Genomic DNA, 18,779 nt, shown 5'->3' on the forward strand with positions numbered 1-18,779 from the left:
AATAGTGTATTTGACACAGATATAATTCTCTGTAATTATTAGGCAACAAGCCCAAAAATACGTCTATGTTTATACATGTAGGTTTTTATGAATAAAAGATTAATAATAGATGAGATAAGCCCAACATGTATTACTCTAATTTTACACTAAATGAAGCACTTCAGCCACTCACAAAACACTTCTAGGTCATATAAGAGAATTGAGTTTGGAAGAATAATTGCAATTTGAAAAAATACAGATATATACACGTACAATAGCTCAAGAATAGTTATCTATCCATTCACCCATCTGTTCATTCACCTTTATATATCTCTATTCATATTTTTACTTATAATAATACAAGCTACCCTCCTTTTACACAATTGAACTAAAAATGCTTATGGAAAACTGATGACTGGCACCTTATACAAATTCCTTCATTATGAAAACCCAACTATTAATAATCCACAGAAACATGAGAGTTAGCTTCAGTTTCTGAATAACCACTACAAAGGTTAACAGACCAGACAGTCTGACCAGGTTAGCAATATATCTGTTAAGTGTCTAATCCATAAGTCAGTCTTACATTGAAGGCTGGGTATTTCCCAGGGCCTGATCAAGCCAAGATAAACCTAAAACATAACAAATGCTCTGACAACTAGAGATTCTATTTCCTAGTGATAACTTGTTTTCCTCTTTATGTTTTCCCTTGCATTATCTGTCTCAGTATTTATTTGATCTCATAGCTGCACTGGTATAGAGAAGATTTTTCTGAGATTAAACTACATAATGTATACTGAAAGTAAACACATTAATATTTATGAATCTGACCTTCTGCATTTACCTACAGGATTTATGGCCTTGTTTATACTAGTTTCTAGATAGGACTAAATGATTACTTCATTTCTAATAAAATCTTAAAGTGAAATGCTTTATTTTGGAAAATTAAATCTAAAACATCAGGAATGAATAGTATTCAAATATTTGAGGATACCAAACCTTTCAGTTTTCATACTAAACTGAATGTTAAAATTCCAGCAAATGTGTGTACATGCACATCTATGCATCTATGTGTGGAAGTATATATATATGTATACATATATGTGAAGGCATATGCACATATATGTATATCTATATGTAAATACAGATATGGTGAGAACTTTACTGTACACTCTATTTTTAATGCATTAAGGGAATCTAATTTTTATAGAAATCTTTTTAAACCTGTGGTAAAAATGAATATTCACTCTAGCTTATAACTTTTCAGCAAATACCAAAAATATGTAGTGGAGGCTCCAACCTGAGTAGCCTTCCCAAAGAGATGATATCTTTCTATTACTACTCTCAGTTCATTCTTCTCTCCAAAGACCCAGCATGGTGAAATCTACCCAGCTCATCAACATGTATTATTATTTAGGGAGCAAAAAACTTAAATACACTACAGAATAAAATATTGTTAAAATCTTTCACGAAGGTAGCATAATGAAAATATTTACCTAAACTATGGAATAACTGAGGACTTTCAGAATTACCACAGTCCAAACAGTGATCAGACCAACATCAATCAACTCTACTTTCCCATTCCACAATCACAGTTATATTAATAATGGTCAAAATCTAATAAAAACAGTATTAGAACTACTGGTTGAACTTAGTGGCCCAATCATAAGTTAACATCATCAATAATGTAATTGGACCAATGCTTAAGAGTCTGTACGATGAATTTCCAGTTATACTACTATCAAAAAGTACTTTCAGATTTCTAAATATTCTTTCATACTAATACATCTTGCAACAGTGAAGAACAAAATTCACTGAGAACTTTAAATTAAAAAAACAAAACAAAACTATCAGTGAACACTTGACTTTTATATTCCTTGTGATTAATTGGTCAGTCTTGTCTGAATCATTGCGACCCCATGAACTGTAGCCCACCAGGCTCCTCTGTCCATGGAGTTCTCCAGGCAGGAACACTAGAGAAGGTTGCCACTCCCTTCTCCAGAGGTTCTTCCCAACCCAGGGATCGAACCCAGGTCTCCTGCACTGCAGGTGGATTCTTTACCGTCTGAGTCACCAGCTGCTGCTGCTGCTGCTGCTGCTGCTGCTAAGTCACTTCAGTCGTGTCCAACACCCCATAGATGGCAGCCTACCAGGCTCCCCTGTCCCTGGGATTCTCCAGGCAAGAACACTGGAGTGGGTTGCCATTTCCTTCTCCAATGTGTGAAAGTGAAAAGTGAAAGTGAAGTCGCTCGGTCATGTCTGACTCATAGAGATCCCATGGACTGCAGCCTACCAGGCTCCTCCATCCATGGGATTTTCTAGGCAAGAGTCCTGGAGTGGCTTGCCATTGCCTTCTCCGTGAGTCACCAGGGAAACCCTTAATTAAAGCCAATGTCCCATTTATATCTTTTAAAAATGCCCATTGATTCATTAACAATGTTAATAGTGAAAAGTAATACAATATTATTAAATTTCTGAGTGAAATCATTACTTTTTGAACCAAACTATCTTTGAAAAAAATGCGGTGATTTCTCTTACTCTGATCAGGAGTTATATGAGCTAATTTCCACCCCAAAATATTTAACCTATGATTCTTCCTGAAAGGAAGAAGGTATACAACTGACACACTTGTTTCACTTTTTTAGTGGCCTACCTTAAACTGCTACTGCTGCTGCTAAGTCGCTTCAGTCACGTCCGACTCTGTGCAACCCCATAAACGGCAGCCCACCAGGCTCCCCCGTCCCTGGGATTCTCCAGGCAAGAACACTGGAGTGGGTTGCCATTTGCTTCTCCAACCTTAAACTAGAGTGGGTTTTAATTGCCCTCGAAAATTATCAAGACCCTCTACATTACATGGTCAATGGTCCTTTTAATAGAAAAGGCAATAATATAAAGTTGTTTGCACCAACAAAAACTCGTTAGAAAGTATCAGTTTAGGGTAACAGTTCAACAGCCATTAACAAGTGCAAATGTCTAACTGCCTTTTAGTGAAAATGTGGTCCATTCGAAGCTGTTTAAAAATTATTTGTGTGGCTTAGTGTATTTGAAAATACTTTTGTAAACAAAGTTTATGAATAACATAATTTTGAAAGCCAAAGTTTTTCAATAGTCACCATTTTTTTTTTACTAGCATAACATTAGAATTGACTTTTTGTCTTGCTGACAGAGCAACTAAGAAAGTACAGTTGCATTGACCATATTGATTGTGAACAAAGCAACCATCAGTGGGGACTCCGCACCATATATTTTCAATATTGACCTCCTACTTCCTTTTCCATGGCTTTCTGGGTCGGCTATTGGATTTGGACTGCAGTGTAATAAACAGCTAAGGTTTAATTAATGGTAAATGAATACAAGACATAGGTTATGACTTTAACTAATTAGGGAATTGTTGAATTAAGTCTGCCTTGGAATGCAAGGCAGTACAATCAATATCCAATAAAAGGACTATGTATGTAATTTACCTGCAAATGTGTTTCCAATACCATCAAAGTGAGTTTAAATAAGTAAGATATATGAAAGGTGACTAGGAGAGATTTCCACAAGTTAACACTTCATAGTTTCAGAAAAGACTTCCTTATTGTTGAGATAGTATCTTCTAAAGTTCTGATAAGAGCACAATGAAAAACAGGAATCATTCTTCACACATGTACCTGCACCAAATCCGAAAGTTTCTAAAGAATAAAAATTCAGTTCTTGACTTTCAAGTTTAACGTAAACAAACTAGTACTTGAGGTTGCTCCAAATGAGCATCAGATTTTGCTTACTTGACCTCTTTTATTCTTTTTTCACTTGTTAAAAGTCTGTATCTCTTCTCTCAGTTAGAAGAATATTTGTTGACATATGGGAATTCACTACTTTTGATCAAAATCTCACCAGTGTTCTCATTCTTCAAACTGACCAGGCAAAAAGGTCATTTCATGGAGCCTTAAGACTTTGTTCTAATTATTCTGAAATAAAAAAAAGACACCTACCTACTCCCTTATGGGCATCCAAGCTGGTAAACTCTATTGTCCCATTATGGCCTTTTTTAGGATTTTCCTGATACTGTTTGTGGTTCCCATTGGGACAATATCTGTAGGAAAGTCCATAATCTGCAAGATAAACCTGGAAGATATGAACAGACAAATGAATAATGTTTTTGTCCTTTGAAAATTTAACCTTTGTAATTAAGTCTTAAGAAACTGATAGGTTAAGAGAACCTCAGATCTGTATTTTATTAAACCAAATGGTGCCTTTGGATAAAATATATACAACTGGGGGCCATAACAATGAACTTTCTAACTTAAATCCTTACTTCAACATAGGCATATCTTGTTTCTGAGTTGACTTAGATTTTCATTCTTTTTATTCTGCTATTAAATTCCCTTCCCTCCAGGTGGGCATGGAGATGTCATAAACCACAATATGTCTTTTTATCTATATTTATACAGCTTATGAGGATCAGCCTTTTTTTCTTAGTAACCCCTCCCTGTAACATAAAACTATTTCAACAGGGAGGGAAGAGGAGAACAATCTAAAAATAGTAAGCTAATATTACAGGAATCTCCATTAATAGGAAGCATAAAAACAGTGAACAGACTATAAGAGATAATGACTGTCAAAATTAAAAAAGAAAAAAAACAACCCAGCATCATGTTGTCTGTATTTAAGAATGGAACTTCAATGCAGTACTTCTGGTCTTTCAGACCGATCCATATCATCACTGTTAACTTAGTAAGTCAGTCAGAATCTAAGCAGGCTATCCAAACAGAATATAGATTGTTGAAAAGTCAGATAGCAATTCAAGTGAATTTTCCTAAGGTTACTTTTGAAGAGAGAAAGAAGCGAGGGGAGAAGTAATTTTACAGATAGAGCATACACTGAATAGGGAAGTGTTATGATTAGATGTTTATTCTAACATATATCAGATGGTAAAGAGTCACTCTGCAATGCAGAAGACCTGGGTTCAATCCCTGGGTTGGGAAGATCCCCTGGAGAAGGGAATGACAACCCACTCCAGTGTTCTTTCCTGGAAAATCTCACAGACAGAGATGCTTGGTAGGCTATAGTCCATAGTGGTGCTAAGAGTTATACACAACTGAAGTGACAGCACGCACACACAGTCAGAATATTAAACTTTCCACCTACACGTTACCATGATCCTCTCCCCTCTAAACCACTGGAAAAGAAAGCAGCTTCAACTTTTAAAATGGGTTGTTTCACATGTATTTCTTTAAAATTTAGGGAATAAGGCAACACTTCACAATGTTCAGCTTTAAGACAATAGAGTATTAATATTATAATACAACTGGAATTTTAAAAGATACCTATTAAAAGAAAATTAAATTTTAATTGAAGTTGTTGGTTTCAGGACAGCCTAAGTAGAAGATATTCTGAACTTCAAAATATAAACAACACAGTTTCCTTCATTTGCTGGAGAACATAGCTTGCTAGATTGTATGAAAACATGGTATTTCAGTTTTGTCTCTCACTCACAGATGCCATTTCTCAACATGGCTTCAGGAGTAACTGCCCAAAGTAACTGCACTTCAGAATCAGATGTAAAACTGGCTGCTTGCTTGCACTATTTATGATGCATTTTTATCTTTATTTGAGAACTAAATAGACTTCACTTTGCACAGTAGACATCCTGAGAATGTAGATATTGATAGCAAATGGAAAGGATCTCATTCAGTTCAACAACATATCAAAAGCTTTACAGATGAGAAAAAAGTAAGAAAATTCAGCACCAGCTAACCAGCTTTACAACAAATGCTAAAGGATCCTCTCTAGGTGGGAAATACAGAGAAGAAAAAGATCCTCAAAAACAAACCTAAAACAATTAAGAAAATGACTACAGAAACATAGACATCTAATTACCTTAAATGTAAATGAACTAAATGCTCCAACCAAAACACACAGACTGGCTGAATGGATACAAAAACAAGTCCTATATATATACCAGAGACCCACTTCAGATCTAGGGACACATACAACCTGAAAGTGAGGGGAGAGAAATAGATATGCCATGCAAATGGAAATCAGAAGAAAGCTGGAGTAGCATACTTGTACCAGAAAAAAAAGACTTTACAAAGTAAAGACTGATACTAGAGATAAGGAAGGACACCACATAATGATCAAGGGATCAATCCAAGAAGATACAACAATTATAAATATTTATGCACCAAACATAGGAGCACCTTAATACATAAGGCAAATGCTAACAGCTATAAAAGGGGAAATTGACAATAACACATTAATAGTGGGAGACTTTAACACCCCACTTACATTACTGGACAGAAAATACATAAACAGATCATCCAGAAAGCAAAAACAAAAAAGAAAACACAAGCTTTAAATGACACAACAGACCAGATAGATTTAACCGATATTTACAGGACATTCCACCCAAAAGCAGCAGAATACACTTTTTTCTCCAGTGCACACAGAACATTCTCCAGCATAAATCACATGCTGGGTTACAAATCAAGCCTTAGAGAGTTTAAGAAAATTGAAATCGCATCAAGTATTTTTTCCATAATGCTATGAGATTAGAAATCAATTACAGGGGGAAAAAAAAAACCTGTTAAAAAAAAACACAAACACATGGCAAAAAAACATGCACCATTAAATAACCAAGAGATCACTGAAGAAATTAAAGAGGAAATAAAAAAAACTACATAGAAAAAAATGACAACAAAAACACAATGACCCAAACCTATGGGGTGCAGCAAAAGCAGTTATAAAAGGGAATTTTATAGCAATTCAATCTCATTTCAAGAAACATCTCAAATAAGCAATCTAGCCTTACACCTAAAGCAATCAGAAAAAGATGAACAGACAAAACCCAAAGTCAGTAGAAGAAATCATAATGATCAGAGCAGAAATAAACAGAAATGAAGAAAACAAGAGCAAAGATCAATAAAACTCAAAGTTGGTCCTTAGAGAAGATAAACAAAATTGATAAACTTTTAGCCAAACTATCAAGAAAAAAAGGGAGAGGACTCAAATCAATAAAATTACATATGAAAAAGAAATTACACCTGACACTGCAGAAATACAAAGGATCATAAGAGACTACTACAAGCAACTATATGCCAATAAAATGGACAACCTGGAAGAAACAGACAAATTAATGGAAAGGTACAACTTTTCAAGACTAAACCAGGAAGAATTAGAAAATGTGAAGAGACCAATAACAAGTAATGAAATTGAAACTATAATTAAAAATCTTCTAAGAAACAACAGTCCAGGACCAGATGGCTTCACAGGTAAATTCTATCAAACATTTTAAGAGCTAACACCAATCCTTTGCAAACTCTTCCCAAAATTTACAGAGGAGGAACACTCTCAAATTCTGTGAGGCCACCATTAGAAAGACACCCAAACCAGACAAAGATATCATGAAAAAAGAAAATTACAGACCAGTATCACCGATGAACATAAGACACAAAAATCCTCAACAAAATATTAGCAGACAGAATCCAAGAGCACATTAAAAGGATCATACACCATGATCAAGTGGAATCTATCCCAGGAATGCAAGGATTCTTCAGTATACACAAAGCAATCAATGTTAACACCATATTAACAAATGAGACAGTAAAAAAAACGATCTTCTCAACAGGTGCAGGAAAAACTTTTAACAAAATTCAACACACATTTATGATAAAAACTCTCCAGAAAGTGGGCTCAGAGGGAATCTACCTCAACATAATAAAGGCCATATATGACAAACCCACAGTAAACATCATTCTCAATGGTGAAAAACTGAAAGCATTTCCACTAGGATCAGGAATAAGACAAGGATGTCCACTCTTGCCACTCATATTCAACATAGTTTTAGGAGTCCTAGTCTTGGCAATCAGAGAAGAAACAGAAATAAAAGGAATATAAATTGGAAAATTAGAAATAAAACTGTTACTATTTGCAGATGACATGATATTGTACAGAGACAATCCTAAAGATGCCACTAGAAAACTACTAGAATTAATCAATGAATTTAGTAAAGTTGCAGGATACAAAATTAATGCACAGAAATGTCTTGCATTCCTATACAATAATAATGGAAGATCATAAGGAGAAATTAAGGAAAAAATTCCATTTACCACTGCAACAAAAAGAATAAAATATTTAGGAATAAATGTACCTAAGGAAGCAAAAGAACTGTACTCAAGAAAACTATAAAACACTGATGAAAGAAATCAAAGATGACACAAACAGATGGACAAATATACCATGTTCTTGGACTGGAAGAATCAACACTGTCAAAATGAATGTACTACTCAAAGCAATCTATAGATTCAATGCAATCCCTACTAAATTACTAAAGGCATTCTTCACAGAATTAGAAGAAATATCTTTACAATTTTTATGGAAACACAAAAGAAACCAAATAGCCAAAGCAATCTTAAAAAAGAAGAACAGAGGTAGAGGAATCAGGCTCCCCAATTTTGAACTATCGTGCAAAGCTACAGTAACCAAGACAGTATGGTATTGGCACAAAAACAGAAATGTAGACTAACGGCATAGGATATAAAGTCCAGAGATTAAACGCAGGCACCTATGGTCACCTAATCTATGACAAAGGAGGCAAAAATGTACAATAGAGAAAACACCGCCTCTTCAGTAAGTGGTTCTGTGAAAACTGGACAGTTATATGTATGAAAAAATGCTCAACATCCCTCATCATCAGAGAAATGCAAATCAAAACCACAATGAGATACCATTTCACACCAGTCAGAATGGCTGCTATCCAAAAGTCTACATGCAATAAGTGCTGGAGAGGGTGTGGAGAGAAGGGAACCCTCTTACACTGTTGGTGGGAATGCAAACTAGTACAGCCACTATGGAGAACAGTGTGGAGATTCCTCAGAAAACTGGAAATAGAACTGCCATATGATCCAGCAATCGCACTCCTGGGCATACACACCAAGGAAACCAGAACTGAAAGAGACACATGTACTCCAATGTTCATTGCAGCACTGTTTATAATAGCCAGGACATGGAAGCAACCTAGATGTCCATCTGCAGATGAATGGATAAGAAAGCTTTGGTACATATACACAATGGAGTATTTCTCAGCCATCAAAAAGAATGCATTTGAATCAGTTTTAATGAGGTGGATGAAATTGGAGCCAATTATACAGAGTGAAGTAAGCCAGAAAGAAGAACATCAATACCGTATATTAACGCATATATATGGAATTTAGAAAAATGGTAACCTGAACCCTGTATAAGAGACTGCAAAAGAGACATAGGCATTTAGAACAGTCTTTGGGACTCTGTGGGAGAGGGTGAAGGTGGAATGATTGGAGAGAATGGAATTGTAGCATGTATATTATCATAAGTGACCAGTCCAGGTTCGACGCATAAATTTTCCTCTGTTCATTTCTTTGCATTTGTGCTTTTTTAATAAAATTCTTTTTTAGAAATAAAAAAAATAAAAATAAAAATAAAACTTTGTTGGCAAAAAAAAAAAAAAAAAGAAAGAAAAAATGAATTAGAACATCACCAAACACCATACACAAAACTAAACTGAAAATGCATTAATGACCTAAGCGTTAAGACCAGACATCATACAACTCTTAGAGGAAAACATAGGAAAAACACTCTGACATCAACTACAGCAAGGTCTTTTTTGACTCACCTCCTAATAAAAACAAAAATAAACAAATGAGACCTAATAAAACTTAGAATGTTTTGCACAGCAAAGGAAACCATAAACAAGAGGAAAACACAACCCTTAGAATGGGAGAAAATATTTGCAAATGAAGCAATGGACAAAGGATTAATCTCAAAAATGTACAAGCAACTCATGGAGCTCAATACAAAAAAGCCTCCCAGGTGGCACAAGTGGTAAAGAAGCCACCTGCCAATGCAGGAGACTTTTAAGAGACATGGGCTTGAACCCTGGGTTGGGAAGATCCCTTGGAGGAGGGCATGGAAACCCACTCCAGTATTCTTGCCTGGAGAATCCCATGGACAGAGGAGCCTGGCGGGCTACAGTCCATGGGGTTGCAAAGAGTTGGGGACAACTATGCTGGATCATGGAGAAAGCAAGAGAGTTCCAGAAAACTTCTATTTCTGCTTCATTGACTATGCCAAAGCCTTTGACTGTGTGGATCACAATAAACTGTGGAAAATTCTGAAAGAGATGGGAATACCAGACCACCAACCTGCCTCTTGAGAAACCTGTATGCAGGTCAGGAAGCAGCAGTCAGAACTGTACATGGAACAACAGACTGGTTCCAAATAGGAAAAGGAGTACCTCAAGGTTGTATATTGTCACCCTACTTATTTAACTTCTATGCAGAGTACATCATGAGGAACGCTAGGCTGGAAGAATCACAGCTGGAATCAAGATTGCCGGGAGAAATATCAATAACCTCAGATATGCAGATGACACCACCCTTATGGCAGAAAGTGATGAGGAACTCAAAAGCCTCCTGATGAAAGTGAAAGAGGAGAGTGAAAAGGTTGGCTTGAAGCTCAACATTCAGAAAACAAAGACCATGGCATCTGGTCCCATCACTTCATGGGAAATAGATGGGGAAACAGTGGAAACAGTGTCAGACTTTATTTTTTGGGGCTCCAAAATCACTGCAGATGCTGACTGCAGCCATGAAATTAAAAGACGCTTACTCCTTGGAAGGAAAGTTATGACCAACCTAGATAGCATATTAAAAAGCAGAGACATTACTTTGCCAACCAAGGTCCGTCTAGTGGTCGGACGTCTAGTGACCTTTTCCAGTGGTCATGTATCGATGTGAGAGTCTAGTGGTCGGACGTCTAGTGACCTTTTCCAGTGGTCATGTATCGATGTGAGAGTAGTGGTCGGACGTCTAGTGACCTTTTCCAGTGGTCATGGATCGATGTGAGAGTCTAGTGGTCGGACATCTAGTGACCTTTTCCAGTGGTCATGTGAGAGTCTAGTGACCTTTTCCAGTGGTCATGCGAGAGTCTAGTGACCTTTTCCAGTGGTCATGTATCAATGTGAAAGTCTAGTGTTCGGACGTCTAGTGACCTTTTCCAGTGGTCATGTATCGATGTGAGAGTTGGACTGTGAAGAAAGCTGATTGTCGAAGAATTGATCCTTTTGAACTGTGGTGCTGGAGAAGACTCTTGAGAGTCCCTTGGACTGCAAGGAGATCCAACCAGTCCATTCTAAAGGAGATCAGTCCTGGGTGTTCATTGGAAGGACTGATGCTAAAGCTGAAACTCCTAAACTTTGGCCACCTCATGCGACGAGTTGACTCACTGGAAAAGACTCTGATGCTGGGAGGGATTGGGGGCAGGAGGAGATGGGGATGACAGAGAATGAGATGGCTGGATGGCATCACCGACTCGATGGACATGAGTTTGAGTGAACTCCGGGAGTTGGTGTTGGACAGGGAGGCCTGGCGTGCTGTGATTCATGGGGTCGCAAAGAGTCGGACATGACTGAGTGACTGAGCTGAACTGAAAGCAACTAAAGCAACTCAGCATACAGCACACACATAGAAATCAACACAAAAAACAAACAACCCAAGCAAAAAATGGGCCTAAAATCTAAATAGGCATCTCTTGAAAGAAGACATACAGATGGCAGAGGCATATGAAAAGATGTTCAACATCATTAATTATTAGAAAAATACAAATAAAAACTACAAAGAAGCATCACTTCAAACTGGTCAGAATGGCCATCATCAAAAAATCTACAAACAGTCCATGGAATTTACAAATTCTGTACAAAATGTACAAAATCTATACAGTCCATGGAATTCTCCAGGCCAGAATACTGGAGTAGGAAGCTTTTCCCTCTCCAGGGGATCTTCCCAACCCAGGGATCGAACCCAGGTCACCCGCATTGTAGGCAGATTCTTTACCAGCTGAGCCACAAGGGAAGCCCAATGAATAGAAAAATACCAGTCAAAACTACAATGAGGTATCACCTCATACTGGTCAGAATGGCCATCATCAAAAAAATCTACAAACAATAAAATGCTGGACAGGGTGTGGAGAAAAGGGAACCCTCGTGCACTGCTGGTGGAAATGTAGATTGATACAGTCACTGTAAAGAACAGTATGGAGGTTCCTTAAAAAAGTAAAAATAGAACTACCACATGACCCAGCAATCCCACTACTGGGCATATACCTCGAGAAAACCATTAATTCAAAAGGACACATGTACCCCAATGTTCATAGCAGCACTATTTACAATAGCTAGGACATGGAAACAATTTAAATATCCATCTAAAGATTAATGGATAAAGATGTGGTACATATATACAATGGAGTATTACTCAGCCACCAAAAGAAACAATAAAGGGTCACATGTAGAGACGTGAATGGACCTAGAGTTTGTCATACAGAGTGATGTTAAGTCGGAAAGAGATAAACAAGTATCTCATATTAACACATACACGTGGAATCTACCAAAACAGTGCTGATGAAACTATTTCCAGGGTAGGAATAGAGACAGAGATGTAGAGAACAGACATGTGAGCGCATGGCAGACAGGGAAGGGGATAGTGGGATGAGCTGAGAAATTAGGACTGACATGTGTAAAACAGATAGCTAGTGGGAACCTTTAAAAAACCCAAGACACTCAGCTTGGTGCTCGGTGGTGACCTAGATGGGTGTGATGGAGAAAGTGTGGGATGGAGGTCCAAGAGGGAGGAGATACATTTATACATAGAGCTGATTCACTTCATTGTACAGCAGAAGATAATATAACATTTTTAAAGCAATTATATTCCTACGAGATTCTTGCTAGGTAGAGTAATCTTGGTTGTTGATTCTTCCCTTTCATCACTTTTAATACATCCTGCCATTCCCTTCTGGCCTACAGAGTTTTCGCTAAAAAATCAGCTAATAGCCTTAATGGGGATTGCCCTGTATGGTATTCAGTTTTGTTTTGTTCTCTTATAACTTTGTAAGACAGGTAGTGAAGATGTATCACTGTACACATGTAACAGATGAAAAAGAATATGATATACCCAAATAATGCAAGTCATCCAACACTCATTAAATTCAGCTTCTACAAAACATTTTATTGTTTTAGTGAATTTTTCAGCTGTCCCCTCCCCCTCAAAAAACATCTAATCTACACTAATGCTTTCAAGGACTTTCAATTTTAATATTTTATCATTAAAAAGGTAGTGTAGTAGCTATGGAGACACAACCTCATTAAGAAAGAAATGGCCTTTCACCTGTGAGGAGTGCAATAATCTGACAACCTCCAGAGGCAGCGCCACTAGGAACTAGCACAGCATGTGAGCCAAAGCCACACTCTCCCCTGGCAGCTCCTACTAAAGAATGATCATGGCAGGAAAGCTGTGTGGCCATTTTTACCCAACTGGAGACTCTTCAAAGGGGACCTCTTAGCTCTGGTGCTCCCTAATTGGCTGAGATTTTGTTGGAACTGTATCACAGTCTGAGCTCTCCCTGCCCAATCTTCCTGTCTCCTTTTCTTTCATAGGTGTCATTGCAACAGCACACTCTGAAAGCTTTCCTTGTCCAAACCCACTTCCTCTCCTTTTATTTTTCCATTGTGCTGTGCTAAGTCGCTTCAGTTGTGTCTGACTCTTTGCGATCCTATGGAAGGCAGCCCACCAGGCTCCTCTGTCCATCTGATTCTCCAGGCAAGAATACTGGAGTGGATTGCCACGCCTTCCTCCAGGGGATCTTTCAGATCCAGGGATTGAACCTGTGTCTCTTATGTCTCCTGCATTGGCAGGCAGGTTCTTTACTGCTAGTGCCTTTCTCTTATACAGGTACTATACTCCCTCCCCTCAATAAAGAGCTTGTACTCCTAATGCTGTCTCCACATCTGTGTCTCTGAAAAATGAATTTGACACAGACAGTAAATTACAGCCCTGATTAAAAGCACTAAACTAATAAAGATGAAAAACAAATTGCCCTTTGATGACCATGAAAATCATAACTTTTCTTATACTAAATAGATCTGCCTCAAAAATCAACTTCCTATTTTACCTAGACAAATTTACACCCATAGAACTAGGTTCAGGTTTCCCTGATAGCTCAGCTGGTAAAGAATACACCTGCAATGCAGGAAAACCCAATTTGATTCCTTGGTCGGGAAGATCCCCTGGAAAAGGGATAGGCTACCCACTCCAGTATTCTTGGGCTTCCCTGGTGGCTCAGATAGTAAAGTATCCGCCTGCATTGTGGGAGACCTGGGTTTGATTCCTGTGTTGGGAAGATCCCTTGGAGAAGGGAAAGGTTACCCACTCCAGTATTCTGGCCTGGAGAATTCCATGGACTGTATAGTTGAGGCTAGGTTCTCAAGTTCTACATTTAACTAAATCTTTCCTTCCCTCTTCTTGCTTTCTTATGCTTACGGGATCTTATATAGAACACTTTGTTTTTCCAAATGGACCAGAGAAAGGGATGATTAAAGAGCAGCATATGATAACTCTTCCTCGCAGTGACTCACACAGGAAGGGCCTCTGTCTTCAGTTCAGCACCCCTCCAGGGACACTCCAAGGGCTCTTCTCCACTTACTACCATACCTCCTGGATTGACACCTCACACTTCCTAGATCCATCACTCATACCTGAATCCTATTCTGGTAAGTAGACCCTTTTAAACACAAGACAACTCACTGGGTTTTCATTTGTGTTCAGATGGATTTACTATTTAAAAATGTACAAAGTTATTTAGCTTTTATTTATGCCTTGGTTCCACATGTATAGGCTATAAACTCCTACAGGACAATGATAGTGATATATACATTTTTATATCCATGACAGCACCTACTCTGAGATGTTCTGCACAGGAAGCTTAAATGAAATTTTATTGATCTGACTTGATAGTAATAATTGGACAAATAGAAGTAAATCCCTTTCAACAGCTACCTGAGTGCCAAGCATGATCAAATATGAAGAATCATACATTTTTAAAAGGAAAGAAAAACAAAATGAATGCATATGATTGAATACTTGCTATGCAAAGGCAATATGCACTTTACAGAAGTCAAATTATTTAACCCTCATGACCCTAGAGCAAGCTATTTTAAGATACCATGAGGATGAGAAAAGACGATGAGTGAGTTTAGGTTCTCTGTGCAAAACAAATAACCTACAGTAACTGGCAAAGCTGAGATCAGAATCTAAATCAGCCTAACCAGAAGCCTGAGATTTTTCCAGTGTCCCACACAGGAAGGAGGGATGACACCAGTACATCTAGAAGTAACATCTACACTGAAAAAAAGTCTAACAGATTTTAAAATAATAATATCTTAAGAGTAGGGGTGCAGACAGGTTATTTCCTAATTGGGGAACTCAAAAAACAAAGTGACATTGAGTTGGGCCTTGAAAAATAGCTAAGATTTTCACGAACGGAGATAGGGAAGAGGAGATAAAACAAGGAAAACCAGGGCTGGATTAGTGCCTGCAGGGAGTATAGAGGTTATGAGAAACACATTACAAGCCAGGAAAAAAAAAAAAGAAAAACAGTTATAATGGGTTTATAGGAAGCTTTGAAAACCATGCTAAGAAGCTGGGACACAATTTCTGCATGCAGAAAGAAGTCACCAAAGTTTTTTGGCAAGGAATAATATTATCAGCGCTGGCAGCATCATAATGGGGAAACGAAAGCAGAGAATCCATTTAGGAAAATATGATAATAGTCCAGGCAAGAGACAAAGAGAGACTGGAGTAGGGCACTAGTGAAAAAAGAAAGACAAAGAACAGAACAGTAAGAGGATTGAGAGTCAAAAGTAACTCTAAAAACAGTGTGGCTAGATGAGTGAGGATTCAACGACCTGGCAAAAAGAAAAAAGGAGGAAGAAGAGAAGATTCAGAAAGAAAACGATTTACTCATCTTTCTATCAAAAGCAAACTGGTTGACTGATGGCTAACACACTAATTCCACCAGTTTCTGCTTCTCTCTGTTTATGCAGAACTGAGCGACAGATTCACAGATGATGGAAAACATAAAGGACCTCCTTCCCATCAAGAGTCACATCTGCTGCCTTCCTGCTCCTCAAGCAACCAGGAAACCTAAGTACCAGGCAGCCAGAACAGCTCATACGGAAGCATTTCTCAACATCTGCATGACAAACAGCAAAGTGTGAGGTGGAGAAGTGGGTGCAAGAGATAACAGAGCTGGAACAGAAAAAAGACATTAATGTGGACAAATGCCATTGCCCACTGAGATGTGACCATTCACTAAATCATATTACGACTTAACCTCCACTTTGCAGATTCACATTAAAGAGATGTGGATAAGCCCCAAAATGGGATTCACTTTTCAAGAACTTAAATCTCTCTTGTTTTAAAATCTAATCACCTTATCGTAATTTAGACTACTTTATACACATGGACATCACCAGATGGTCAACACTGAAATCAGACTGATTATATTCTTTGCAGCCAAAGATGGAGAAGCTCTATACAGTTAGCAAAAACAAGACCAGGAGCTGACTGTGGCTCAGATCATGAACTCCTATTGCCAAATTCAGACTTAAATTGAAGAAAGTAGGGAAAACCAATAGACCATTCAGATATGACCTAAATTAAATCCCTTATTATACAGTGGAAGTGAGAAATAGATTTGAGGGACTAGATCTGATAGATAGAGTACCTGATGAACTATGGACGGAGGTTTGTGACATTGTACAGGAGACAGGGAGCAAGACCATCCCCATGGAAAAGAAATGCCAAAAAGCAAAATGGCTGTCTGAGGAGGCCTTACAAATAGCTGTGAAAAGAAGAGAAGCGAAAAGCAAAGGAGAAAAGGAAAGATATAAGCATCTGAATGCAGAGTTCCAAAGAATAGCAAGGAGAGATAAGAAAGCCTTCCTCAGCGATCAATGCAAAGGAATAGAGGAAAACAACAGAATGGGAAAGACTAGAGATCTCTTCAAGAAAATCAGAGATACCAAGGGAACATTTCATGCAAAGATGGGCTCGATAAAGGACAGAAATGATATGGACCTAACAGAAGCAGAAGATATTAAGAAGAAGTGGCAAGAATACACAGAACTGTACAAAAAATATCTTCATGACCAAGATAATCACGATGGCGTGATAACTGACCTAGAGCCAGACATCTTGGAATGTGAAGTCAAGTGGGCCTTAGAAAGCATCACTACGAACAAAGTTAGTGGAGGTGATGGAATTCCAGTTGAGCTATTTCAAATCTTGAAAGCTGATGCTGTGAAAGTGCTGCACTCGATATGCCAGCAAATTTGGAAAACTCAGCAGTGGCCACAGGACTGGAAAAGGTCAGTCTTCATCCCGATCCCAAAGAAAGGGAATGCCAAAGAATGCTCAAACTACCGCACAATTGCACTCATCTCACACGCTAGTAAAGTCATGCTCAAAATTCTCCAAGCCAGGCTTCAGCAATATGTGAACCGTGAACTCCCAGATGTTCAAGCAGGTTTTAGAAAAGGCAGAGGCACCAGAGATCAAATTGCCAACATCCGCTGGATCACGGAGAAAGCAAGAGAGTTCCAGAAAAACATCTATTTCTGCTTCATTGACTATGCCAAAGCCTTTGACTGTGTGGATCACAATAAACTGTGGAAAATTCTAAAAGAGATGGGAATCCCAGACCACCTGACCTGCCTCTTGAGAAACCTGTATGCAGGTCAGGAAGCAACAGTCAGAACTGGACATGGAACAACAGACTGGCTCCAAATAGGAAAAGGAGTACCTCAAGGCTGTATATGGTCACCCTGCTTATTTAACTTCTATGCAGAGTATATCATGAGGAATGCTGGGCTGGAAGAAGCACAAGCAGGAATCAAGATTGCCGGGAAAAATATCAATAACCTCAGACATGCAGATGACACCACCTTTATGGCAGAAAGTGAAGAGGAACTAAGAAGCCTCTTGATGAAAGTGAAAGAGGAGAGTGAAAAGGATGGCTTGAAGCTCAACATTCAGAAAACAAAGATCATGGCATCTGGTCCCATCATTTCATGGGAAATAGATGGGGAAACAGTGGAAACAGTGTCAGTCTTTATTTTTTTGGGCTCCAAAATCACTGTGGATGCTGATTGCAGCCATGAAATTAAGAGACGCTTGCTCCTTGGAAAGTTACGACCAACCTAGATAGCATATTAAAAAGCAGAGATATTACTTTGTCAACCAAGGTCCGTCTAGTCAAGGCTATGGTTTTTCCCGTGGTCATGTATGGATGTGAGAGTTGGACTGTGAAGAAAGCTGATCGCCGAAGAATTGATGTTTTTGAACCGTGGTGCTGGAAAAGACTCTTGAGAGTCCCTTGGACTGCAAGGAGATCCAACCAGTCCATTCTAAAGGAGATCAATCCTGGGTGTTCATTGGAAGGACTGATGCTACAGCGGAAACTCCTAAACTTTGGCCACCTCATGCGACGAGTTGACTCACTGGAAAAGACTCTGATGCTGGGAGGGATTGGGGGCAGGAGGAGATGGGGACGACAGAGAATGAGATGGCTGGATGGCATCACCGACTTGATGGATATGAGTTTGAGTGAACTCCGGGAGTTGGTGATGGACAGGGAGGCCTGGCGTGCTGTGATTCATCTGGTCGCAAAGAGTCGGACACGACTGAGTGACTGAACTGAACTGAACTGATACAATTAAAGTCTTTTAAGTAGCATTTCCTGTTGTAATAAGAAATGTGTCTTAAACTCTCATCAGAGACTGATGGAAATTATACTATGGAGGGAGATAGTCACTATTCATGACTTTGTTTAATGGCAATTTAGAAAACACTTTCAAAACTGTAGGAAAATATATAGACTTATTCAGCAACTTTAGAGGCTCTTATAAAAAAAAAAGACAGCATTTATCTTATTTGAGTAGCACATAATATTTT

At 38.3% G+C, this 18,779-nt stretch overlaps 1 protein-coding gene across 6 annotated transcripts in view; it reads right to left on the minus strand.

The window, feature by feature from the left end:
* VRK2 (VRK serine/threonine kinase 2) overlaps nt 1-18,779 on the minus strand; it is a 172,412-nt gene that overhangs the window by 89,091 nt on the left and 64,542 nt on the right. For all 6 annotated transcript variants that reach the window (XM_088841427.1, XM_055400029.2, XM_055400028.2 and 3 more), the window contains one exon: nt 3,954-4,086. In XM_088841427.1, coding sequence (XP_088697553.1) covers nt 3,954-4,086 — 133 coding nt within the window. The remainder of the gene's footprint in view (nt 1-3,953; nt 4,087-18,779) is intronic.

Source organism: Moschus berezovskii, chromosome 11, assembly GCF_049115385.1.
Source record: "Moschus berezovskii isolate FMDL1 chromosome 11, NW_MosBer_1.0, whole genome shotgun sequence".
In the NCBI taxonomy this organism is placed as follows: Eukaryota; Metazoa; Chordata; class Mammalia; order Artiodactyla; family Moschidae; genus Moschus; species Moschus berezovskii.